General features: G+C 41.4%; 1 protein-coding gene across 2 annotated transcripts in view; it reads right to left on the reverse strand.

The window, feature by feature from the left end:
- Window positions 1–1925: 1925 nt before the first annotated feature.
- The window catches only part of LOC149414116 (serine protease snk-like), a 623520-nt gene continuing 597787 nt past the window's right edge, over window positions 1926–27658 (reverse strand). For both annotated transcript variants that reach the window (XM_089644054.1, XM_089644053.1), the window contains 4 exons: window positions 22069–22227; window positions 8947–9058; window positions 5452–5583; window positions 1926–3318 (listed from right to left, as the gene is read on the reverse strand). In XM_089644054.1, coding sequence (XP_089500180.1) covers window positions 3127–3318; window positions 5452–5583; window positions 8947–9058; window positions 22069–22227 — 595 coding nt within the window. In that variant the 3' untranslated portion in view covers window positions 1926–3126. The remainder of the gene's footprint in view (window positions 3319–5451; window positions 5584–8946; window positions 9059–22068; window positions 22228–27658) is intronic.

A 27658-nucleotide genomic window follows, 5' to 3' on the forward strand; every position in this document is an offset into this window, starting at 1 on the left:
GATGTAATAATAAAAAAGTCGTGGTTAATAAACAAAGTGTTTTATTTGATTTAATATATAATGTCTAACCACACAGTGATTGCTTCCTATGAAAAAAAAAAAAAAAAAAAAAGTAAAATTTTTATTTCAAGAAAAAAATTCTTCCGGGAAATTTAGAAAAATTTACCTCGGAAAATTGGTTTGACTATTTTTATTTATTTATTTTATACAAACAATACAAAACAAAATTAACCTACGTCTGTCCAACTGGGAATGGTGTATTTAGTACATAATATTCTTACAATGGAATGGCGATGCTGTCAAAACAAATTTTGAGAACATTGTTGATTGCATTCGAAGTGACAGGATGGTTTCTTTATCCTTGAAAGAATCGCAAAGATTTCATTGATTACCAGGGTCAATTTGGATATATGTCATGTGAAGTTTGAAAACTTTTTGTTCTTGTTTTTTTTTCTGAAAAGTTTCTTGTATGTAAAATAGTGTAAAAGTTTTTAAACCTGAGAAATTCTGGTAAGAAAAAGTTGTGAAAATTTTACTTTTGATTTAGTTTTCAAACAGCGTCCCCGATCATTCCTTTTGAAGATAACAGAGGGCACCACTTCCGTTTACAACAATCCTAAACTGTACAGGCATTGTGATTATAATATTATCAGATGTTAAAATTTCGTCAGTGCTAGTTCTTACAGGGACTTTCAGAGTTATTTTCATTGGCTTTTAATGAGTGATTTTAGGATATTGTCATTTGCCCTGCCACATCCGATAATACCGTATTCTAACAGCGATTGGTAATGAGCCATGTAGATCTTAATCTAAGTCTTTTTTACTGAGGACTTTCCTGATGCTCTTGAACAATTTTAACTTACTCTTTAAAATTTTATTATTAAAATAATACATAATATGCTCATCTTAAATTTTTATCAGTTTTAAAACCTAGATAAGTTATATGGTCAACGTTTTCCAATGAGGGTCAATTATTAATTCTGATTATTGACGCATTATTGCTTTCTTTGCCAATCTCCCATTTTCCACACGATCATCCTTACCTGATGCCTGTGCTCTAAACATTACAATCCATTTGTTTAGAGAGGGAAATCTATCAAACGCACCGTCAGTTTGTGCACAAAGTCAAGGGGTTTGTTGGGGCTCCACAGCAGAGGTGTCCGGCGGATTCCACAACGGGAATGTACAGGGTCAGCAGTTGTGTACTGTCTGCATTACCTAAGGGCCCTGTTCTGAGAGGGTAACTTGACTCTGGCTTGGATGGAGTCCCTTTGCCTGAACTGGTCATGGGACCTTTATGGGATGGTCCAATAATAGCTGTTTGATATATTATATTTTCTCTCAACTCCGTACAACAAAGTACGGCCACCGTCCATCGAGAAAGTGTAGAAATTATAAATTTATCCTACTAGAGTAGTTCCTCCTGATAATACAGTTCTTCTTTGCAATACCTGACTTTCGATTCTTGTTATTTGTAAGTATTTAGTCATCTCTAGATAGTATAAAATAATGTCTGTTTGTGCGCTTAGTTCGTCTAAACTACGCAACGGATATTGATAAAGTTTTCACTTTCATTTAGGGAATTTCTTCCTTTTCTTTCTTAGGTTTTAGAGATTTAGATTAGCAAGGATTAAGAGGGTTCTTGATATGTACCGTAGCCTCGCCCTTAAAGGCGGTGGTTAGGTCCTCGATTCTGCACCACTTGAGGTGGATTTATTTTTCTTTTTATTTTTATCAATGATCTTTGTGCATTTGTGTATTTTTCTTTTGTTTCTTGCTTATTTTTCCAGAGTTTTATTTCTTTCGTTAATTTGTTTATTTTCATCCATCATTGATCGTAAAGGCTTTTATTGACAATACAGATTACACCAACACTTACACAATACAGAAAAAAAAGGTTTCAGTCTGGATCAAAACAAAAGGTACACAAGTAAAAAAATAATTTATTAACATTAAAAGTCAAAAAAAATTACAGTACATAATATATAATAATAAATAATATATAAGTACAAAAACATAATAAAAAAAGCTTTTCCACGCAGTATCTACCCATCATCCCCACCTTACTTAATGCGGTATTGTTGTCTAGAAAGTTATAGAATAGAGGGAAGTATGAGTACTGACAAGTAGTGAGAAGGCAACAAGTAACAAGAACTGAAGGACAGAATGCCAAACTGACTATAATCCAATTTCCAAGAGAGAGGAACAAGTTGTTCTTGGCCCTGGGTTGGCTGATTAGCTGCTAACTATCAATTACTTCATTTTAATCTCACCCAATGGTACATCCATTTTACACGCACAAATACAAATCTGCAACTACGATTTCTCAATAACCAGTTGGCCGATTGACCTCAGATTTGTTATATAACTTCAGTCAACTGTTTTTTTTAAAGTAGCAGAATAAGGTCGATAAAATTTTGATTTTAATCTTTATTACTCTGATAGAAGTAAGAAAAATTTTAAGCGCATCATTTTTGTATTTAAGTTTAGTATAAGAAACAATATTACAAAAATTTGTTTTTCTTCAGAAAACGTGTCTAATTTAAAAACTACAACTGATTTAGATATTATTAAAACATAAAAAAATTCCTGTTTATAGAAATAATATAGGTATCTACATGTACCTACATTCCACAATAAGTCATGTTTAAGTACCTTTAACTAATCCCAAGTATGCCTACCCACTGGCCTTGCCTGTGTGGGATTTTTGTTATACATGTTGTCTGGAAACTCATAGTACAAAACGGAAACTAATAAACATATCACATAAGTATTTTTAATTATTTGAGTTTTTATTTTCGAGTAAATCGAGTCCGAGCTTGGAATTTATATATTTTTTAAATTGGTAGTTAGTTAACATCAGCCGTTTATTGTATTTTAAAATGTGTCAAAACGTCAGCCCGGCAACAAAAGTATTTAAAAGAAAAAATGTTAAAAAAAATTGAAATCGAGTCTTTTGGGTTTTCTATGTGATTTTTATGTGAATGATGTGAACATTTTTTCTATGAAGTTTCCGAACACCGTGTATACAAGTCATGGTTGTCGGCATGGGGGGGCAGAGAGAGGGCAAGAAGGGGGGGGGACAGGGAAACAAAAATAAATTTAAAAATTATCTAAAACAAAGTCCTAGACAACAACACCGCTTTCAGGCCACACAATACCCTCTATCCAGGGGATGTAGGTAGATATCCTCGTGTTGGTGTATGTACATGGTGAAGTATTATTATACCAGGATGCCAACCCCACCAACAGGTGTGTGCAGCCCACCCTGTTGCCCAGGCTGTTGGGTACCGTCAGCGGGGAGCCGCTGTGCCAGCCCTGAGAACAAATAAAGCAATAGGTGAACACACTCCAAATGGCAGATTATTAATTAATTAATCAGTGGTAGGTAGTCAGTATTTACATTTATGGTAAATGGAAATGGTACACTAAACCTAACCTAACCTAACTTAACTAAACTAAACCTAACCTAACCTAACTAAAACAAACTAAACTTAACTAAACCTAACCTAACCTAACCTAACCTAACCTAACCTAACCTAACCTAACCTAACCTAACCTAACCTAACCTAACCTAACCTAACCTAACCTAACCTAACCTAACCTAACCTAACCTAACCTAACCTAACCTAACCTAACCTAACCTCACCTAACCTAACGTAATCCTAGTAGTTCTGTGAACCAAAGACCTTACGTCCAAAAAGTATGTTTCCATTTATCTCTTATTAAATACAAACCAAAATTTCCTATGAAAACTTAAGATTTGTTAAATACAATCATAGAGCAACTTTTAGATTTGAATGGTGGCCTTCCACCAGGGTGATACTGAGAGTATCTACAATTCCGGATCGTGCTGGAAATGTAATAAAGATAAATAATTTCACTAAAATTATCCGTGAAATAAAAATAACAATTAATTTTTAACTTATTTAAGCACGCCACTGAATAGATAATAAGTACTCGAAATTCCTTCCATGCAGATTTAAATAGAACTGACCAACTAACACCACTGACTTGGTTTATTTTGGTTCAAGCCCATTTAGCACGCGCTCTGTCTCATCCAATTTGAATTCCATAATGGTAATGAAACACAGTTTTGCATACAAAAATGAAGCAAAGAATGGTCAGACTTGTTTATTCTATGACGCACGCCAATAATGAATGTCAGCTATCTTCCTTCCTTGAACTAAACCTGCTGTATGAAGAGCTATATGCTTAAACCTGGGACGGCTTCGCTGGCCAGAACACCTGACAGGACAGCCCTTGGCACCAGCACCAGGAACTAGAGGGAAACAGCAGGAACAGAACACCAGTGTTTCCTGTAGATGGACTAGACTCCTTGGAGACTAACCGAGGATGTATACTATATGCTTAAACCTGGGACGGCTTCGCTGGCCAGAACACCTGTCAGGACAGCCCTTGGCACCAGCACCAGGAACTAGAGGGAAACAGCAGGAACAGAACACCAGTGTTTCCTGTAGATGGACTAGACTCCTTGGAGACTAACCGAGGATGTATACCATGTCTCTTGTCTTTTACAGACCTGCATGGAACTAGAATGTCGCTAGATGTTTCTGATGTGAGCTCCTGCTAACTAAGTGTGGATGTGTAGTTTTATATGGACTAGCGCCCTATACCTGTTTTCCCGGTATCTTACCGGGAAGTGCTTTAAAAGTTTTCATCTCTTTATTTTTACACTATGGATGTCATTGCGATTGACTCGGACCATTTCAAAATGAACTCGCCAATTGTTTTATTTCAATTCGAGATTCAAAACTTACCAAACAGATACTTGGAGGAATTCAGAAATTTATAAATATGGACTCACCAAAGTGTGTTTTTTTGATAATGTGAAAAAATTTACCCAAATGATAATGAAGGAATAATTAATAGTGGGAACATGATAAAGGAAGTAGTTTCTCCTTAATAGTAGATACATTCTGATAGAAGTGAGTAATCAGAAGAATAATAAGGACGGGTTGTTTTGCAGAATTTTAACAATTCGTCAAATTTGAAAGATGATTTTCAAGTTCTGTGTAGGTTCTATTCAAGTTCTATTATTCTATAATAACTGGCCAGAGGCTTCACATAACTGAGAACAAAACTTGGATAGAACCTTCACAGAACTTGAAAATCAACTTTGAAATTTGATGAATTGTTCAAATTCTATGAAACAACCCGTCCTAAGTAATTGAATTTTGCAATACATAATTTAAACATTATTGTGAAGTTAAAACTAATTTTTATATGCAAAATGATTATGTGTTATGTTTATTAAATTAAAGAAAAATGGTAGACCTGTAGACAAGCTGCCATGGGGCAGGCAGCGGGACTACTCTTTGTTATTTATAAAATTCTTATTATGTCAATGTTTTATTATCAAAATATTAAATAATAAGTACATCAGTATTATAATGAGCTTGGTTTACAATACATCCCAGCGTTACATACCGCACATTCTCCAGTTGTGTTGACTGGGCGGCTGCAAATCTCCAGGTCATGTTTTACGCCGGCAGGGTGTCCATAGCTGTCAGCGGAGAATGTTCTAGAGCACTCCTCCTGAGATAGTCTCTGCATTGTCGTCTGAAATGTTGAAAAACGTACCAATTAATTGTTTTATCCAATGAGAACAATCCGTATAGTATTACAATGTGAAGTGAGGTTTTGAAGAAATGTGTTTTTTAATGTAAATACTGCACAAGTGTTACAACTGCTCCCAACCGTCTAGAATCAGTGGGACTATGACATCCTCAATTGTGTAAAAGGGGAGGGGAAGGAGATGGGAAAGAGGAAGGTGGGGAAGTACCTGACTAATATAAAATACCTGGTAAAATTTTCTCATTTGCTGACGATACTGCAATAACAGTCCAAGGAAAAAAACAAACGGACTGCAATCTTTAGAGCACAGGCGTCAGGTAGGTATGCTGTCCTTGTTCTATCGGTATTACAATGGAAGATGCTCTGAGGAACTAGCGTCATCGATCCCTTCGGCACCGGTGCGTAGTCGGGATACACGCCAAACGCGCGCCCAACATTTGTACACAGTTGACACTTGTCACATGAGAACGGGTCGCTTCTACGATTCGTTCTTAAGTTCAACAGCTCGGCTGTGGAACGAACTGCCGGCCTCTGTGTTTCCTCCCTCCTACATCATGGGACTCTTCAAGACCCATGTTCACTCCTTCCTCTCTACAAAAAGACCCTCCACACAGCATCCCCAAAGATGACATAAGCCCTGAGGGAAATTATTTTCTTCAGGACCTCCTGTGTGGAGTAATTATAAAAAAAAAAAAAAAAAAAAGGAAAATCATGGGAAGATGCTACTAATAAAGCTAAAAATGTATTACTATTGTCAAAGAGTGGCTAGATAGAAACCTACTTACCCTAAATTATGATAAAACTATTTGTATTTCTTTCTATAACATACAGAAGTCGGCTCCTAAAACCAATCTTAATTTGAAGTTTCATAACGTAAATTGTAACCCAAACACATTCTGTAACTGTGAGGAGATGAAATCTGCAAAACTTATCAAGTATTTAGGTGTAACTATAGATTGTCAACTTAAATGGACCAGCCATATTGAAAAAACTGTTAACAAATTGAGATACCTAAAATATATTTTTAAAAGAATGAGTAATGTAGTAAATATAAAAACCATGAAACTAGTTTATGACTCACTAGTTCATTCATCTCTTTCCTATGGAATAATTGGCTTGGGCGGAACTTTCAACAATCATGTAAAACCACTAGAAATTGCCCAAAAATCAATTATTAAGATAATGTAACAAAAAACTAAATCCTATCCCTCTAAACAATTGTTCCAAGAAACTGAAATTTTGGACCTTAAGCAGATCTATAGTGCTCAATGTCTTAAATTTATTTATACGCGACCAAACAACTTTATTTTTATTTTATTTTTATTTTAATTTTTTTTTAAATTTATTTATTTCATCAAAAAATTACAGAATATATATAATATATCATTAGTAAGTTGTATAATTATATGTCAGTTAGAAACAATGAAATTGTTGAAAGAATAATGTTAAAATAATACAGCAGTTTCTAATATAAGAAAAAAAATAGATTTGAATGTAAGAGTGTTATATAGAAATGGCATAATATACTATATTTTAGGTTGTGCATAACCTGCCTCACTAGGCGAACCTGTATTGAGGCAGAATTTTCAGTTAATTATTTCTCCATTTTAAAAATTCTTTCTCCTATTAAAAATTCAAATCGTGCCAGCCAACGACATGGCGCTTGTGAATATGCTGGTTGGCCCAAAGGCATATTAGTTTTATTGCTCCAAAAATGTATAATTCTTTATGTACAACCTTTAAAAGGGACACGTGTGTAAACCTTCAATCTTTTAAAAAGTACATCAAATCTTGGCTAAAAAACACTGAACTAGATATTTTTTTCTTATAAGTTTTAGCAAAGCTATCTGTAACATTTATATCCATGTAGAGATTATTTTTTATTTTTTCACATACATAAAAAACAGCGGATATATTTTATTGTCTGCTAATTCACTTTTTAAGATGTCTTCTTTAAAAACTAGTATTTACCTTATTTTTTGTGATATTTTAAAACTTTTGCATATCTCATGATTTAGTTTCTTGTATTGCATCTCTACAGTAACTCTTTTAAAATAACTTAAATTTATATTTGATATTGTATCTCCACTTAAACCATAGAAATAAGATAAAAATACTTATAATACCCACACACAGGCTTCGCCTTCGTGGGATTTTTTTTAAATTATGTACATTTATTTCAATATTTTTTTATACATTTTTCAATATTTTATGTAACCATGTATGTATAAAAAAAAATTCAATAGGTAATAAAAAAAATTAAAAAAAATTTGATCTGGTCACCAAACACGACTACAGCCATTTCAAGATACATTCGATCCGAATGAGATCTTTCACCAGGGCGATACTGAGAGTATCTTTGACTCTGGAACGTGCCACAAATATATACAGGGTGTCCGGAAACTCGTAGTACAAGCGGGAAACTGGTGAATCTACATCACATTTGGAGTCGATTTTGTAGTATATTTTTTTATTTATTTGAGCTTTCGTTATCGAGTAAATCGAGTTTGAAGTTGATTTTTTTTTTTTTTTTTTTTCATCAAATTCTTATAAATTATTACTGAAGATCAAAGTACCCAACTAATTAAAACTATTTGAAAGTAAAACAAATGAAGAAACTCGGATTTGAAGCATTATTTTGAAATCACCCTTCATTTAACCCGGTGTAATCATAAAATATTTCTGCTCTGCAGGGTTAAAACATCTGTTATTCAACCCTAAACACCAGAAAAAACTTTAACCCTAAAATAGCCGAAAAATATTTTTTTTTGGTTTTTTTTTTTTTTGAAAATGCTCAAATCAAAAAACTTTATGTTTTTTTGGGTTCCCCATGTGGTGTAGATTCTCCAGTTTCCCGCTTGTACTACGAGTTTCCGGACACCGTGTATATGTAAATTACTTTTAATAAATTTATTGTGAAATTTACCACTAGGATTTGAACCAGATACTTCTAAGTGTGTGCTTTAATTAACATATAATTTGAATAAAATTAAATATTATTTAGTATATTTGCTCCTCTTCAGAGTGGTAGAAATAGGAGAATATAAGACGCGCAAGTGGATGATAGAAGAGGTTTGTGACTCCCAAGGTAGACATGGCAAGTACTTGAGTCATCTCAAGAATCAGATTAACAGAACCTATGTATGAATGTGCATGAAGCAAGGAGTGTGTGTTAAAACAGAGTTGTGTGGCGGTCCCTCCTCTCTGCCTACCCCTGCGGGGAGACGGCGTGATGGTTAGATATCTATTTAAATAAATATACATTTAGTACCAGCCACAGCTGTCAATCTTATCATTATCACATCATCAGTCATTGTTCATTCTGAAGGCAGAGAAATGCGTTCTAACCTTGTAGTCAGGTGAGGTTGTGTCATCCCACGCAGTGAAGATGAACCCACTGTCAGGAAGAGTTGTGCCGGTGTGGAGACAGACAGGGATTATACTGCTTGTAAATGTTACCCTGAAATGGATATAATTTATTTTTGAAAAACTGTGAATGGTAGTGCGATGCAATAATATTCCTTAACCCTTTAGGTGCGGTATGCCGATATTCCGGCATGACGCATGACGCATGACACTCGTGAGACCCTGTCACCTGTTATTTGACATAGGAAATAATGGCAATAATTTATTTCGTGACTTAACTTTTGAATAGATTGTAACATTGTAATAATAATTACAAACGGGTTCTAATGTCGGTTGTGACTCTGTCTGTAGCTCTGGTTCAATGAACTGCAGAACTTTGATGGTGATTTATTTTTGGGGTATTATGCCATATTGCGCTACCTCCTTCTTTAACCCACTTCAGACAGCATTACAGTAATTACAAATAAACATGTAATTTCATATTCGATTACACATCTGTCCTGATGATGGACACTATAATGCTGTCCGAAACGTTGGCTAAAGAAGGAGGTAGCGCAACATGGCATAATACCCCAAAAATAAATCACTACAATAATTTTGGTCGTGAAATTCTCCAATCGTATCCAGAACTTTGGTTTTGAATTTAAGTGGCATTATTTTCGAAATTGGAACTGATTTTTCGACGATTCAGACTATCTGTAATTTTTTCTGGTCTGCGCGAGGTATCTTTCTATATTAAAGTGTTTAGTGTGGCGCACAGTTTGCTGTAGTCCACCCTTGTGTGCGCGCGAGTTCCCTACAGAGCATCAGACCATGTGAAGCAACAGTGGGCCTGTTCCGCTAGCAGGGCATGTAGCAAGAATGGAAGATAGGACAGGACATAGGAGTGTTTGTTGGTCGACCTACACTGAGGTGGCACTATACAGGTGGAACTATTCCTGCTAATAAGTTATAAGGAACCGGCGTTGCTTGAACTAACCCTTGTATGCGCGCGAGTTCCCTACAGAGCATCAGACCATGTGAAGCAACAGTGGGCCTGTTCCGCTAGCAGGGCATGTAGCAAGAATGGAAGATAGGACAGGACATAGGAGTGTTTGTTGGTCGACCTACACTGAGGTGGCACTATACAGGTGGAACTATTCCTGCTAATAAGTTATAAGGAACCGGCGTTGCTTGAACTAACCCTTGTATGCAAGCGAGTTCCCTACAGAGCATCAGACCATGTGAAGCAACAGTGGGCCTGTTCCGCTAGCAGGGCATGTAGCAAGAATGGAAGATAGGACAGGACATAGGAGTGTTTGTTGGTCGACCTACACTGAGGTGGCACTATACAGGTGGAACTATTCCTGCTAATAAGTTATAAGGAACCGGCGTTGCTTGAACTAACCCTTGTATGCGCGCGAGTTCCCTACAGAGCATCAGACCATGTGAAGCAACAGTGGGCCTGTTCCGCTAGCAGGGCATGTAGCAAGAATGGAAGATAGGACAGGACATAGGAGTGTTTGTTGGTCGACCTACACTGAGGTGGCACTATACAGGTGGAACTATTCCTGCTAATAAGTTATAAGGAACCGGCGTTGCTTGAACTAACCCTTGTATGCGCGCGAGTTCCCTACAGAGCATCAGACCATGTGAAGCAACAGTGGGCCTGTTCCGCTAGCAGGGCATGTAGCAAGAATGGAAGATAGGACAGGACATAGGAGTGTTTGTTGGTCGACCTACACTGAGGTGGCACTATACAGGTGGAACTATTCCTGCTAATAAGTTATAAGGAACCGGCGTTGCTTGAACTAACCCTTGTATGCGCGCGAGTTCCCTACAGAGCATCAGACCATGTGAAGCAACAGTGGGCCTGTTCCGCTAGCAGGGCATGTAGCAAGAATGGAAGATAGGACAGGACATAGGAGTGTTTGTTGGTCGACCTACACTGAGGTGGCACTATACAGGTGGAACTATTCCTGCTAATAAGTTATAAGGAACCGGCGTTGCTTGAACTAACCCTTGTATGCAAGCGAGTTCCCTACAGAGCATCAGACCATGTGAAGCAACAGTGGGCCTGTTCCGCTAGCAGGGCATGTAGCAAGAATGGAAGATAGGACAGGACATAGGAGTGTTTGTTGGTCGACCTACACTGAGGTGGCACTATACAGGTGGAACTATTCCTGCTAATAAGTTATAAGGAACCGGCGTTGCTTGAACTAACCCTTGTATGCAAGCGAGTTCCCTACAGAGCATCAGACCATGTGAAGCAACAGTGGGCCTGTTCCGCTAGCAGGGCATGTAGCAAGAATGGAAGATAGGACAGGACATAGGAGTGTTTGTTGGTCGACCTACACTGAGGTGGCACTATACAGGTGGAACTATTCCTGCTAATAAGTTATAAGGAACCGGCGTTGCTTGAACTAACCCTTGTATGCGCGCGAGTTCCCTACAGAGCATCAGACCATGTGAAGCAACAGTGGGCCTGTTCCGCTAGCAGGGCATGTAGCAAGAATGGAAGATAGGACAGGACATAGGAGTGTTTGTTGGTCGACCTACACTGAGGTGGCACTATACAGGTGGAACTATTCCTGCTAATAAGTTATAAGGAACCGGCGTTGCTTGAACTAACCCTTGTATGCGCGCGAGTTCCCTACAGAGCATCAGACCATGTGAAGCAACAGTGGGCCTGTTCCGCTAGCAGGGCATGTAGCAAGAATGGAAGATAGGACAGGACATAGGAGTGTTTGTTGGTCGACCTACACTGAGGTGGCACTATACAGGTGGAACTATTCCTGCTAATAAGTTATAAGGAACCGGCGTTGCTTGAACTAACCCTTGTATGCGCGCGAGTTCCCTACAGAGCATCAGACCATGTGAAGCAACAGTGGGCCTGTTCCGCTAGCAGGGCATGTAGCAAGAATGGAAGATAGGACAGGACATAGGAGTGTTTGTTGGTCGACCTACACTGAGGTGGCACTATACAGGTGGAACTATTCCTGCTAATAAGTTATAAGGAACCGGCGTTGCTTGAACTAACCCTTGTATGCGCGCGAGTTCCCTACAGAGCATCAGACCATGTGAAGCAACAGTGGGCCTGTTCCGCTAGCAGGGCATGTAGCAAGAATGGAAGATAGGACAGGACATAGGAGTGTTTGTTGGTCGACCTACACTGAGGTGGCACTATACAGGTGGAACTATTCCTGCTAATAAGTTATAAGGAACCGGCGTTGCTTGAACTAACCCTTGTATGCGCGCGAGTTCCCTACAGAGCATCAGACCATGTGAAGCAACAGTGGGCCTGTTCCGCTAGCAGGGCATGTAGCAAGAATGGAAGATAGGACAGGACATAGGAGTGTTTGTTGGTCGACCTACACTGAGGTGGCACTATACAGGTGGAACTATTCCTGCTAATAAGTTATAAGGAACCGGCGTTGCTTGAACTAACCCTTGTATGCGCGCGAGTTCCCTACAGAGCATCAGACCATGTGAAGCAACAGTGGGCCTGTTCCGCTAGCAGGGCATGTAGCAAGAATGGAAGATAGGACAGGACATAGGAGTGTTTGTTGGTCGACCTACACTGAGGTGGCACTATACAGGTGGAACTATTCCTGCTAATAAGTTATAAGGAACCGGCGTTGCTTGAACTAACCCTTGTATGCGCGCGAGTTCCCTACAGAGCATCAGACCATGTGAAGCAACAGTGGGCCTGTTCCGCTAGCAGGGCATGTAGCAAGAATGGAAGATAGGACAGGACATAGGAGTGTTTGTTGGTCGACCTACACTGAGGTGGCACTATACAGGTGGAACTATTCCTGCTAATAAGTTATAAGGAACCGGCGTTGCTTGAACTAACCCTTGTATGCGCGCGAGTTCCCTACAGAGCATCAGACCATGTGAAGCAACAGTGGGCCTGTTCCGCTAGCAGGGCATGTAGCAAGAATGGAAGATAGGACAGGACATAGGAGTGTTTGTTGGTCGACCTACACTGAGGTGGCACTATACAGGTGGAACTATTCCTGCTAATAAGTTATAAGGAACCGGCGTTGCTTGAACTAACCCTTGTATGCGCGCGAGTTCCCTACAGAGCATCAGACCATGTGAAGCAACAGTGGGCCTGTTCCGCTAGCAGGGCATGTAGCAAGAATGGAAGATAGGACAGGACATAGGAGTGTTTGTTGGTCGACCTACACTGAGGTGGCACTATACAGGTGGAACTATTCCTGCTAATAAGTTATAAGGAACCGGCGTTGCTTGAACTAACCCTTGTATGCGCGCGAGTTCCCTACAGAGCATCAGACCATGTGAAGCAACAGTGGGCCTGTTCCGCTAGCAGGGCATGTAGCAAGAATGGAAGATAGGACAGGACATAGGAGTGTTTGTTGGTCGACCTACACTGAGGTGGCACTATACAGGTGGAACTATTCCTGCTAATAAGTTATAAGGAACCGGCGTTGCTTGAACTAACCCTTGTATGCGCGCGAGTTCCCTACAGAGCATCAGACCATGTGAAGCAACAGTGGGCCTGTTCCGCTAGCAGGGCATGTAGCAAGAATGGAAGATAGGACAGGACATAGGAGTGTTTGTTGGTCGACCTACACTGAGGTGGCACTATACAGGTGGAACTATTCCTGCTAATAAGTTATAAGGAACCGGCGTTGCTTGAACTAACCCTTGTATGCGCGCGAGTTCCCTACAGAGCATCAGACCATGTGAAGCAACAGTGGGCCTGTTCCGCTAGCAGGGCATGTAGCAAGAATGGAAGATAGGACAGGACATAGGAGTGTTTGTTGGTCGACCTACACTGAGGTGGCACTATACAGGTGGAACTATTCCTGCTAATAAGTTATAAGGAACCGGCGTTGCTTGAACTAACCCTTGTATGCGCGCGAGTTCCCTACAGAGCATCAGACCATGTGAAGCAACAGTGGGCCTGTTCCGCTAGCAGGGCATGTAGCAAGAATGGAAGATAGGACAGGACATAGGAGTGTTTGTTGGTCGACCTACACTGAGGTGGCACTATACAGGTGGAACTATTCCTGCTAATAAGTTATAAGGAACCGGCGTTGCTTGAACTAACCCTTGTATGCGCGCGAGTTCCCTACAGAGCATCAGACCATGTGAAGCAACAGTGGGCCTGTTCCGCTAGCAGGGCATGTAGCAAGAATGGAAGATAGGACAGGACATAGGAGTGTTTGTTGGTCGACCTACACTGAGGTGGCACTATACAGGTGGAACTATTCCTGCTAATAAGTTATAAGGAACCGGCGTTGCTTGAACTAACCCTTGTATGCGCGCGAGTTCCCTACAGAGCATCAGACCATGTGAAGCAACAGTGGGCCTGTTCCGCTAGCAGGGCATGTAGCAAGAATGGAAGATAGGACAGGACATAGGAGTGTTTGTTGGTCGACCTACACTGAGGTGGCACTATACAGGTGGAACTATTCCTGCTAATAAGTTATAAGGAACCGGCGTTGCTTGAACTAACCCTTGTATGCGCGCGAGTTCCCTACAGAGCATCAGACCATGTGAAGCAACAGTGGGCCTGTTCCGCTAGCAGGGCATGTAGCAAGAATGGAAGATAGGACAGGACATAGGAGTGTTTGTTGGTCGACCTACACTGAGGTGGCACTATACAGGTGGAACTATTCCTGCTAATAAGTTATAAGGAACCGGCGTTGCTTGAACTAACCCTTGTATGCGCGCGAGTTCCCTACAGAGCATCAGACCATGTGAAGCAACAGTGGGCCTGTTCCGCTAGCAGGGCATGTAGCAAGAATGGAAGATAGGACAGGACATAGGAGTGTTTGTTGGTCGACCTACACTGAGGTGGCACTATACAGGTGGAACTATTCCTGCTAATAAGTTATAAGGAACCGGCGTTGCTTGAACTAACCCTTGTATGCGCGCGAGTTCCCTACAGAGCATCAGACCATGTGAAGCAACAGTGGGCCTGTTCCGCTAGCAGGGCATGTAGCAAGAATGGAAGATAGGACAGGACATAGGAGTGTTTGTTGGTCGACCTACACTGAGGTGGCACTATACAGGTGGAACTATTCCTGCTAATAAGTTATAAGGAACCGGCGTTGCTTGAACTAACCCTTGTATGCGCGCGAGTTCCCTACAGAGCATCAGACCATGTGAAGCAACAGTGGGCCTGTTCCGCTAGCAGGGCATGTAGCAAGAATGGAAGATAGGACAGGACATAGGAGTGTTTGTTGGTCGACCTACACTGAGGTGGCACTATACAGGTGGAACTATTCCTGCTAATAAGTTATAAGGAACCGGCGTTGCTTGAACTAACCCTTGTATGCAAGCGAGTTCCCTACAGAGCATCAGACCATGTGAAGCAACAGTGGGCCTGTTCCGCTAGCAGGGCATGTAGCAAGAATGGAAGATAGGACAGGACATAGGAGTGTTTGTTGGTCGACCTACACTGAGGTGGCACTATACAGGTGGAACTATTCCTGCTAATAAGTTATAAGGAACCGGCGTTGCTTGAACTAACCCTTGTATGCGCGCGAGTTCCCTACAGAGCATCAGACCATGTGAAGCAACAGTGGGCCTGTTCCGCTAGCAGGGCATGTAGCAAGAATGGAAGATAGGACAGGACATAGGAGTGTTTGTTGGTCGACCTACACTGAGGTGGCACTATACAGGTGGAACTATTCCTGCTAATAAGTTATAAGGAACCGGCGTTGCTTGAACTAACCCTTGTATGCAAGCGAGTTCCCTACAGAGCATCAGACCATGTGAAGCAACAGTGGGCCTGTTCCGCTAGCAGGGCATGTAGCAAGAATGGAAGATAGGACAGGACATAGGAGTGTTTGTTGGTCGACCTACACTGAGGTGGCACTATACAGGTGGAACTATTCCTGCTAATAAGTTATAAGGAACCGGCGTTGCTTGAACTAACCCTTGTATGCGCGCGAGTTCCCTACAGAGCATCAGACCATGTGAAGCAACAGTGGGCCTGTTCCGCTAGCAGGGCATGTAGCAAGAATGGAAGATAGGACAGGACATAGGAGTGTTTGTTGGTCGACCTACACTGAGGTGGCACTATACAGGTGGAACTATTCCTGCTAATAAGTTATAAGGAACCGGCGTTGCTTGAACTAACCCTTGTATGCGCGCGAGTTCCCTACAGAGCATCAGACCATGTGAAGCAACAGTGGGCCTGTTCCGCTAGCAGGGCATGTAGCAAGAATGGAAGATAGGACAGGACATAGGAGTGTTTGTTGGTCGACCTACACTGAGGTGGCACTATACAGGTGGAACTATTCCTGCTAATAAGTTATAAGGAACCGGCGTTGCTTGAACTAACCCTTGTATGCGCGCGAGTTCCCTACAGAGCATCAGACCATGTGAAGCAACAGTGGGCCTGTTCCGCTAGCAGGGCATGTAGCAAGAATGGAAGATAGGACAGGACATAGGAGTGTTTGTTGGTCGACCTACACTGAGGTGGCACTATACAGGTGGAACTATTCCTGCTAATAAGTTATAAGGAACCGGCGTTGCTTGAACTAACCCTTGTATGCGCGCGAGTTCCCTACAGAGCATCAGACCATGTGAAGCAACAGTGGGCCTGTTCCGCTAGCAGGGCATGTAGCAAGAATGGAAGATAGGACAGGACATAGGAGTGTTTGTTGGTCGACCTACACTGAGGTGGCACTATACAGGTGGAACTATTCCTGCTAATAAGTTATAAGGAACCGGCGTTGCTTGAACTAACCCTTGTATGCAAGCGAGTTCCCTACAGAGCATCAGACCATGTGAAGCAACAGTGGGCCTGTTCCGCTAGCAGGGCATGTAGCAAGAATGGAAGATAGGACAGGACATAGGAGTGTTTGTTGGTCGACCTACACTGAGGTGGCACTATACAGGTGGAACTATTCCTGCTAATAAGTTATAAGGAACCGGCGTTGCTTGAACTAACCCTTGTATGCGCGCGAGTTCCCTACAGAGCATCAGACCATGTGAAGCAACAGTGGGCCTGTTCCGCTAGCAGGGCATGTAGCAAGAATGGAAGATAGGACAGGACATAGGAGTGTTTGTTGGTCGACCTACACTGAGGTGGCACTATACAGGTGGAACTATTCCTGCTAATAAGTTATAAGGAACCGGCGTTGCTTGAACTAACCCTTGTATGCGCGCGAGTTCCCTACAGAGCATCAGACCATGTGAAGCAACAGTGGGCCTGTTCCGCTAGCAGGGCATGTAGCAAGAATGGAAGATAGGACAGGACATAGGAGTGTTTGTTGGTCGACCTACACTGAGGTGGCACTATACAGGTGGAACTATTCCTGCTAATAAGTTATAAGGAACCGGCGTTGCTTGAACTAACCCTTGTATGCGCGCGAGTTCCCTACAGAGCATCAGACCATGTGAAGCAACAGTGGGCCTGTTCCGCTAGCAGGGCATGTAGCAAGAATGGAAGATAGGACAGGACATAGGAGTGTTTGTTGGTCGACCTACACTGAGGTGGCACTATACAGGTGGAACTATTCCTGCTAATAAGTTATAAGGAACCGGCGTTGCTTGAACTAACCCTTGTATGCAAGCGAGTTCCCTACAGAGCATCAGACCATGTGAAGCAACAGTGGGCCTGTTCCGCTAGCAGGGCATGTAGCAAGAATGGAAGATAGGACAGGACATAGGAGTGTTTGTTGGTCGACCTACACTGAGGTGGCACTATACAGGTGGAACTATTCCTGCTAATAAGTTATAAGGAACCGGCGTTGCTTGAACTAACCCTTGTATGCGCGCGAGTTCCCTACAGAGCATCAGACCATGTGAAGCAACAGTGGGCCTGTTCCGCTAGCAGGGCATGTAGCAAGAATGGAAGATAGGACAGGACATAGGAGTGTTTGTTGGTCGACCTACACTGAGGTGGCACTATACAGGTGGAACTATTCCTGCTAATAAGTTATAAGGAACCGGCGTTGCTTGAACTAACCCTTGTATGCAAGCGAGTTCCCTACAGAGCATCAGACCATGTGAAGCAACAGTGGGCCTGTTCCGCTAGCAGGGCATGTAGCAAGAATGGAAGATAGGACAGGACATAGGAGTGTTTGTTGGTCGACCTACACTGAGGTGGCACTATACAGGTGGAACTATTCCTGCTAATAAGTTATAAGGAACCGGCGTTGCTTGAACTAACCCTTGTATGCGCGCGAGTTCCCTACAGAGCATCAGACCATGTGAAGCAACAGTGGGCCTGTTCCGCTAGCAGGGCATGTAGCAAGAATGGAAGATAGGACAGGACATAGGAGTGTTTGTTGGTCGACCTACACTGAGGTGGCACTATACAGGTGGAACTATTCCTGCTAATAAGTTATAAGGAACCGGCGTTGCTTGAACTAACCCTTGTATGCGCGCGAGTTCCCTACAGAGCATCAGACCATGTGAAGCAACAGTGGGCCTGTTCCGCTAGCAGGGCATGTAGCAAGAATGGAAGATAGGACAGGACATAGGAGTGTTTGTTGGTCGACCTACACTGAGGTGGCACTATACAGGTGGAACTATTCCTGCTAATAAGTTATAAGGAACCGGCGTTGCTTGAACTAACCCTTGTATGCAAGCGAGTTCCCTACAGAGCATCAGACCATGTGAAGCAACAGTGGGCCTGTTCCGCTAGCAGGGCATGTAGCAAGAATGGAAGATAGGACAGGACATAGGAGTGTTTGTTGGTCGACCTACACTGAGGTGGCACTATACAGGTGGAACTATTCCTGCTAATAAGTTATAAGGAACCGGCGTTGCTTGAACTAACCCTTGTATGCGCGCGAGTTCCCTACAGAGCATCAGACCATGTGAAGCAACAGTGGGCCTGTTCCGCTAGCAGGGCATGTAGCAAGAATGGAAGATAGGACAGGACATAGGAGTGTTTGTTGGTCGACCTACACTGAGGTGGCACTATACAGGTGGAACTATTCCTGCTAATAAGTTATAAGGAACCGGCGTTGCTTGAACTAACCCTTGTATGCGCGCGAGTTCCCTACAGAGCATCAGACCATGTGAAGCAACAGTGGGCCTGTTCCGCTAGCAGGGCATGTAGCAAGAATGGAAGATAGGACAGGACATAGGAGTGTTTGTTGGTCGACCTACACTGAGGTGGCACTATACAGGTGGAACTATTCCTGCTAATAAGTTATAAGGAACCGGCGTTGCTTGAACTAACCCTTGTATGCGCGCGAGTTCCCTACAGAGCATCAGACCATGTGAAGCAACAGTGGGCCTGTTCCGCTAGCAGGGCATGTAGCAAGAATGGAAGATAGGACAGGACATAGGAGTGTTTGTTGGTCGACCTACACTGAGGTGGCACTATACAGGTGGAACTATTCCTGCTAATAAGTTATAAGGAACCGGCGTTGCTTGAACTAACCCTTGTATGCAAGCGAGTTCCCTACAGAGCATCAGACCATGTGAAGCAACAGTGGGCCTGTTCCGCTAGCAGGGCATGTAGCAAGAATGGAAGATAGGACAGGACATAGGAGTGTTTGTTGGTCGACCTACACTGAGGTGGCACTATACAGGTGGAACTATTCCTGCTAATAAGTTATAAGGAACCGGCGTTGCTTGAACTAACCCTTGTATGCGCGCGAGTTCCCTACAGAGCATCAGACCATGTGAAGCAACAGTGGGCCTGTTCCGCTAGCAGGGCATGTAGCAAGAATGGAAGATAGGACAGGACATAGGAGTGTTTGTTGGTCGACCTACACTGAGGTGGCACTATACAGGTGGAACTATTCCTGCTAATAAGTTATAAGGAACCGGCGTTGCTTGAACTAACCCTTGTATGCAAGCGAGTTCCCTACAGAGCATCAGACCATGTGAAGCAACAGTGGGCCTGTTCCGCTAGCAGGGCATGTAGCAAGAATGGAAGATAGGACAGGACATAGGAGTGTTTGTTGGTCGACCTACACTGAGGTGGCACTATACAGGTGGAACTATTCCTGCTAATAAGTTATAAGGAACCGGCGTTGCTTGAACTAACCCTTGTATGCGCGCGAGTTCCCTACAGAGCATCAGACCATGTGAAGCAACAGTGGGCCTGTTCCGCTAGCAGGGCATGTAGCAAGAATGGAAGATAGGACAGGACATAGGAGTGTTTGTTGGTCGACCTACACTGAGGTGGCACTATACAGGTGGAACTATTCCTGCTAATAAGTTATAAGGAACCGGCGTTGCTTGAACTAACCCTTGTATGCGCGCGAGTTCCCTACAGAGCATCAGACCATGTGAAGCAACAGTGGGCCTGTTCCGCTAGCAGGGCATGTAGCAAGAATGGAAGATAGGACAGGACATAGGAGTGTTTGTTGGTCGACCTACACTGAGGTGGCACTATACAGGTGGAACTATTCCTGCTAATAAGTTATAAGGAACCGGCGTTGCTTGAACTAACCCTTGTATGCAAGCGAGTTCCCTACAGAGCATCAGACCATGTGAAGCAACAGTGGGCCTGTTCCGCTAGCAGGGCATGTAGCAAGAATGGAAGATAGGACAGGACATAGGAGTGTTTGTTGGTCGACCTACACTGAGGTGGCACTATACAGGTGGAACTATTCCTGCTAATAAGTTATAAGGAACCGGCGTTGCTTGAACTAACCCTTGTATGCGCGCGAGTTCCCTACAGAGCATCAGACCATGTGAAGCAACAGTGGGCCTGTTCCGCTAGCAGGGCATGTAGCAAGAATGGAAGATAGGACAGGACATAGGAGTGTTTGTTGGTCGACCTACACTGAGGTGGCACTATACAGGTGGAACTATTCCTGCTAATAAGTTATAAGGAACCGGCGTTGCTTGAACTAACCCTTGTATGCGCGCGAGTTCCCTACAGAGCATCAGACCATGTGAAGCAACAGTGGGCCTGTTCCGCTAGCAGGGCATGTAGCAAGAATGGAAGATAGGACAGGACATAGGAGTGTTTGTTGGTCGACCTACACTGAGGTGGCACTATACAGGTGGAACTATTCCTGCTAATAAGTTATAAGGAACCGGCGTTGCTTGAACTAACCCTTGTATGCGCGCGAGTTCCCTACAGAGCATCAGACCATGTGAAGCAACAGTGGGCCTGTTCCGCTAGCAGGGCATGTAGCAAGAATGGAAGATAGGACAGGACATAGGAGTGTTTGTTGGTCGACCTACACTGAGGTGGCACTATACAGGTGGAACTATTCCTGCTAATAAGTTATAAGGAACCGGCGTTGCTTGAACTAACCCTTGTATGCGCGCGAGTTCCCTACAGAGCATCAGACCATGTGAAGCAACAGTGGGCCTGTTCCGCTAGCAGGGCATGTAGCAAGAATGGAAGATAGGACAGGACATAGGAGTGTTTGTTGGTCGACCTACACTGAGGTGGCACTATACAGGTGGAACTATTCCTGCTAATAAGTTATAAGGAACCGGCGTTGCTTGAACTAACCCTTGTTTGTAGGTCAGTGTGGAGATGCCATTGTCGTTTGTATCACCACTATTATTTTAATGACAAACTAAAAGCAAGTAAATTACCTAATGACAACCTAATTGTACACCATTTTAGCAGATGAGACCAACCTGATGAAAAATGAAATAATATGTGAATATTGCACAAGAATCCCAACTGCTCCCAAGACAGTGAGACCATTGTATCTCCAATAGTTGGTGTATGTTGTGAGGCTGAAGACAGTAGGGAGGGAAATGAGATGGGGAAGAGGAAGGTGGGAAAGTACTTGGCTATTCAGATCTGGTCACCAAATACGGCTAAAGCCATCTCAAGCAATGAATGGTGAGCACCAGAGCGATACTGAGAGTATATCCTACTCTGGAAAGTGCCGCAAAAATACTAAAATAAGATTTACTATTTGAACCTGCGACCTCCGGATTGCTAGTCGAGAGTCTTACCACTCGACCACGGTGGCCGTCAGATTTGTAATGTTGATAAAATAATACTTCAACACTTAAATGTTTATAAAATGGAATGCAGAAATACGGCAGGTCTGAAGGTTCAGGAGATAGCTCAGTTGCTAGAGTAAACGCCGGAAAAGAAAATGGTCTTTAATTAAAATTCCGGTCGCACCCATAAATATATATTTTTTATTTTTACTAAAATTATTCCAATGTTTTGTATAATTATGAAAAGCTTACTGTCTGTCAAGCTGCAGAAGGGCGATGTCGTTATACACGCGTGAGTAAGTCCCGTCGAATAGTGGGTGGGAGTGTATATTTATCACATTGTATACAGCGTCAGGGTTGTACTGAGGTGTAAAGTTCCCCCCCAATCCGACGAACTTGACATTCTCTGAGCTGAAACAAAAGAAGTGCAGGTTATATTAACATTGCCATGTGCATCTTAAGTAGTTCTAATTGTTTAATACAATCACTACGTCATCTGAGATTCACCACCATCATATATTTGTTATGATTTTATATTTCAAAGGAAAACCGCTGATTCAATTCAATTCAATTTTTAATTCTTTTAAAAACATCACAAAATCGTTAATTTCAAAACGTCTTAAAATAAATTACATTAATATAAGTCGGTACATACATATTTTAAAGCAGAATTTAGTGTAGCTATACACTATAGTGAATAATTTGTAAACATGGAGGAGAAAATAAAATTACTGCCTCGGACTAGCGGCAACAAAGATTGCTGTTTAAAAGCAACTTCTTAAATACTAAATATATATGTGGATATCTGAATTGATTCTGTTCAACTACTGACTCATCTCGCTAACTTTACTCTCCGAACAGTTCGAGAGAGTTCTTAAGGCTCCAAAGTAAGTGTTCAAAAAGATATGTAAATATACTAAATATAAATGTTAGAGTGAGTGCGCTAATATTATAAAAATAAGACAATAAATTTGCGAAAATTGTTAAAATTTATAATGAAACACGACTCGTTTAATAAAAATTCCTTCTACAAATGCCTAAGTTGCATTTAAAGATACACTGTGCATTTTTTAATACCTACGAAATGTTAAATAACAAAACAAAATGTGTTTGAAATCATTTTCAGAGCACACTTGAGATTTTTTTCGATCTATGGAATTTCGTGTAGTTACCGTTTCTACTCAAATGTTTAAATATTATTTTCAAAAACAACATAAATTATTTATAAGTGTTCAAGAGAAATGTGTTATAAATTGGTAGAAATATGAAATGAGTGGCTTAAAATCAGTCTCTCCAAAATCTCCTTTTCTACTATGGTCAGACATATAATATAAACAGAATAATAAGAAGGAGTCACGGGCGGCCGCGGGGAGGAAACCAGGTGGGTGGCGAAAATTTGATTTTTCATAAATCTACAGTTTTGTTCTGAAATTGATGAAATTTTGCACACTTTACTTTCAAAACAAGAGGAAGGCTACAGTCTACATAAGATTTCAAAAAATTCTATGTGAAACCCAGGCAATGCCGGGTACATCAGCGAGTATATTTTTCATAAAATGGTTGGTCTGTGGTTGTGTTATAGCGCGGGATAGTTAGTCAGTCAAGAATATTTAGTTTATTTCTGTTTGAAAATGGTTTTATGTTTTCATCATCAAAACAAGTGAATTTGTAAAAGAACCATTTTTTATAAATAACTAGCTGTACGCGTTGCTGTGATTCAGTCTGTCTGTGTAGATACAGAAACAATAGCGCGTGTTGCTTTTACGTCCAACAGATGGCGCTGTTTAAAAAAACATGTTTAACCTGTCACAGGTGACACCTATATACTATAGGTATATAAAAACACACGCGTATTTGAATGCAGCGTTGTCGTCAAAATTACAAAGAACTTTCGAGATTTAAATTTTTTTACAAAAGAACATTTACGTTTTTATTTATATAGATAGATTTGTAGTGAAGGGACTTTAAAGTTTTGAAATACTCTGATAGTGGGGTAATCATACGGCAAATTAAAAATTATTTTTTATAAAATTTTTTTGAGATTTCAGAGATTGAATCAGGGAGAAATAAATGGTTCTACTCTAAAATCAAATATGTTTCTTAGCCCGTTGTCCCACAGGTCGGTAAGGAATCTACATAAACCGAGTGCTATAAGATCCTATGTCGTGTGCTTACTGATCCGTGGGACGACGGGCTTATTCTAATAAAAAATATACACTGATTTTTTTATCCTTTCTATTGTTTGTAATTTCCACTTCATAATTACACCATGGTATTTTAAATTAGGTTTAGCGGTAAGCACAAAGCAGTCAGGTTTACATTATTTGAATTAATATTACAGTTATATGAGTGTTTACCAGTGGCGGCCCGTGACTTTTCATTTAGCTAGCTAGAGTGGTTGGCTAGTGGCTAAATATTGACAAAAACCATATATTTTAATATTTCAATAATAGAAATATTTAAAGAAAAACGACAACAACTTTACTAAACTGAGACACGGGAAAATAATTTCACTTAAAGCCTATGCCATCTTTGGGGATGCTGTGTAATACTTGAAGAAGGTCTTGAAGAAACCCATATCGTAGGAGGGAACAAACACAGAGGCCCGCAAAATTATTTCACATCCGAGCTGTAGAATTAAAAAATAAATCTTAGAAACAACCTGTTCTCATGTGACAAATGTCAACCGTGTACAAATATTTGCAGCATCTTCCATTGAAATACCGGTACTTACTTATAATACTTGTATCGAAAATGAAACGGAAACACTCCTAAAACAATCTGTATCTCTTAAAGTTACTGGAGCTCTAGCACGGTCAGTCGATAAAGCCATATCGTCGCATTAATTCGTAGAATGCGTAACTCCCAAATGTAAAATTTTACAGGAGGCACAAAAAACCTCGTAGTGAAAAAAAATGAAAGACGGCTTATTCTTTTTATTTATGTTTCGAACATATAATATATTTGGAAATTTATTTTCAATCATTAAACTTTTGTAAATTAAGGCTTTCTATTTCAAATTGGAGTTAGGAAGTTTACGTAAAAACCGAGAATGGAGATACGCATTTTACAAAAGATACATACTTTTCTGCGAACAGTTTTATGAACAACCTAGCGGAAAATTTGGGAGATAGGAATTTTACATTTACAAAATAAAACACAACAATGTATGTGTATGTCGAGGCAGTCTATTTAGATGCATTTTAATGATTTTAATGATGCGGAAGGTTATCGTTAAAGGAGTGGTAATCCTTTTCTAATGTCTGTTTTAAGTCTTGTAAATGCTGGTACTTTTCCTTCCTTAAGGGATTAAATCTGACTCTCAAGTAAAATCTTCAAACTCTGGAGATCATTACAGATTCGGCGACGGTTTTGTACTGGGTGAGATCTACACTGACCGGGAGTAGTCGTGTCAGAGATGATCGTTAAGTGACGCTTGGAGTTGATGAAGGAGATTGTAGAAGAATTTGATCTGACATTGTCGATCATCCTTCTTGACCTGTAGAAATAAAACTGATGTACTTACTAGGGTTTGCAAGACCCGGGCAAAGAGTAGCCATGACAGGAAACGTTGTGAAAGAGACTCCTCAGAGTGTGAAGATAGGTGGGAGAGACTTGAAAGTGGAACTGGTGAGCAAACATGTGCTTTAAGCGTAGAAACTCTTCATGCTCAGCATCACTTTGGAGTAAAGTGAACGCTTCATCTTGCCCGGCTGGTCGATCCCGAGGCGAGAAGAAAGGACGTCGATAGATGCGTGCGTTCCTGCGTACAATGCAGGACAATTGACCCTCCACCATCATCCCATGAAGCGGGTAATCTTAATGTTGTGACAACCTGGAGTCGCTTGGCAGTTGATGTTACTCATTTCGGTAGGAAATGTTTACTCACATTTATCGATTGCGGTCCAAGTAGATTTGCCGTGTGGCGGGAAATCGAGTCAGATAATGCAGCTTCGATTATCAGACATTTGGAAGAAGTGTTTCGGGAAAGAGGCCCGCCCAAAGTAGTTCTCATGGATAATGGTACTGCATTTTGTTCCTACAGTGTTACAGATAAGTGTAAGAGATGGAATGTTTGTCAAAGATTTTGCGCGGCATACCGACCAGCTGGAAACGGTATAGTTGAACGACATCATCAAACAATAAAGAGAACTGCAGCCAGAAGTGGAAGCGATCCCCTGCAGGCAGTGTTTCGATACAATCTTTGGCTGCAAAAAGTCAGGATGATCGAGGTATTGCGCTGTCTAGTATAGTTCACACTTCACACTCGTGGAGACACCCTTCTGCGCAAGTGAATATAGAAGAGGAAGTATTGACTGAGCTCTAAGTGGGCGATCTTCTTGCGGTTAAACCAGTAGATGGGAGATGCACATCGTGCATGGAAGGGTGACAGGACTTACTTCAGTCAACAACATCGAAGTAGATGACATACCAATACATGTGCTTGACCCGCGGAAGATGCCTGACAGAGAACGGACTGTGTCTGAGGAGAGACGAGATGGAATTGCCGCACGTTCCACCGTAAATATTTTGGGTTTGTTTGAAGAGGACAGTGAAGAACCGGATCCGGATATGCATCAGGAGGAGATCCACTTGCAAAGAGATGGTGACCTTGAAGAAGAGATAATCACAGAACAAGGACCTATTAGGTATTTACGAAACCGCAGAGGCACATAAAACAAGAGAGCTACGGCAGAGCGTCACACGGTGCAGAAGACATCAGTTTAGACTACAGATACAAAACACTATTCGTGACTTCACAATTAAAATTAAGGTTATAAAATGTTCAAAATTGATTAATCAACTTATCTCAGTTAATTTCACGGTAAAACTATTACACCGTAAATAAATTTCCTCAGTCAAAAACATAACAAGCGTGCACGGCTCACCGGCCAATACTGAATTAAGGAGTTACGAAGTATTCGCGAGTAAAAATGGCACCATAATTTTACGCAGTTTTCTAATTTGTGTTTATCTAAAAGGTTAATTTTTTTTTAAATTTTTGAATTTTACTAGTCGATGCGGGTCTAATTTTAACACCAGATGGCATTAAAAACGTATTTTCGAAAAATTTGGAGTTACGCAGTCTACGAATTAATGCGACGATATGTCATATATGACGGCCGATAAACATATTTTAGGCCTCCATAGCATCAGATAAGCTTCGTTTAACTGTCAATATACACATTTTCTTTAATAATGTCGTTCGTTGTGCAAAATTACTGGCTTATTAACGAACAGAGTTGAACTAACGAAGCTCTTAGAATTGGAAAAGAAGTCGTATACGCGGTGAACTGAAGCGGGTACGGGTACCGCCGCCCCGAGAACTATTTATAACATAACCAACACCTCTGCCATAGGTCACCCCAAGTGATTCGCTACGTTTGGTGACTTAGCAGGGGTGCCTGGTTCATCAGGTTTATCGGGATCTTGGCGGCAGATGTGTCTGCCCACCAACTGCATGCCAGGCCGGATCGGGAGAGACTAATTGGTGGAGACCTTTTGACCTCTTCAGCAGGACTCTCTGGGAACATTGCCTCGCACCGCAGTGGGAGGGATGGATTCATACATCTGTCATTCCTAGACTCACTAACCCCCAGATTCTAATCCACCCCTTATACCTTTTTACTTCCCAGAACTTCCCATCCTTACTTTCCTAAAAAGAAGCTCCACACAGCATCCCCAAAGAGGACAGAGGCCCTGGGGGGAACTGTTTTCAAATAAGCAATTAAACAAATAGATCACTATCTCAATGACATTTCTATTTTGAAATATTTGCAGGTGGGTAGGCGCCATAATATTGAAAAAATGCAAATAAGAAAGTCAAACACGACGATTTCAT

The sequence above is a fragment of the Hesperophylax consimilis genome, chromosome 20, assembly GCF_061612785.1.
Source record: "Hesperophylax consimilis isolate HC1 chromosome 20, BYU_Hcon_1.0, whole genome shotgun sequence".
Lineage (NCBI taxonomy): Eukaryota > Metazoa > Arthropoda > Insecta > Trichoptera > Limnephilidae > Hesperophylax > Hesperophylax consimilis.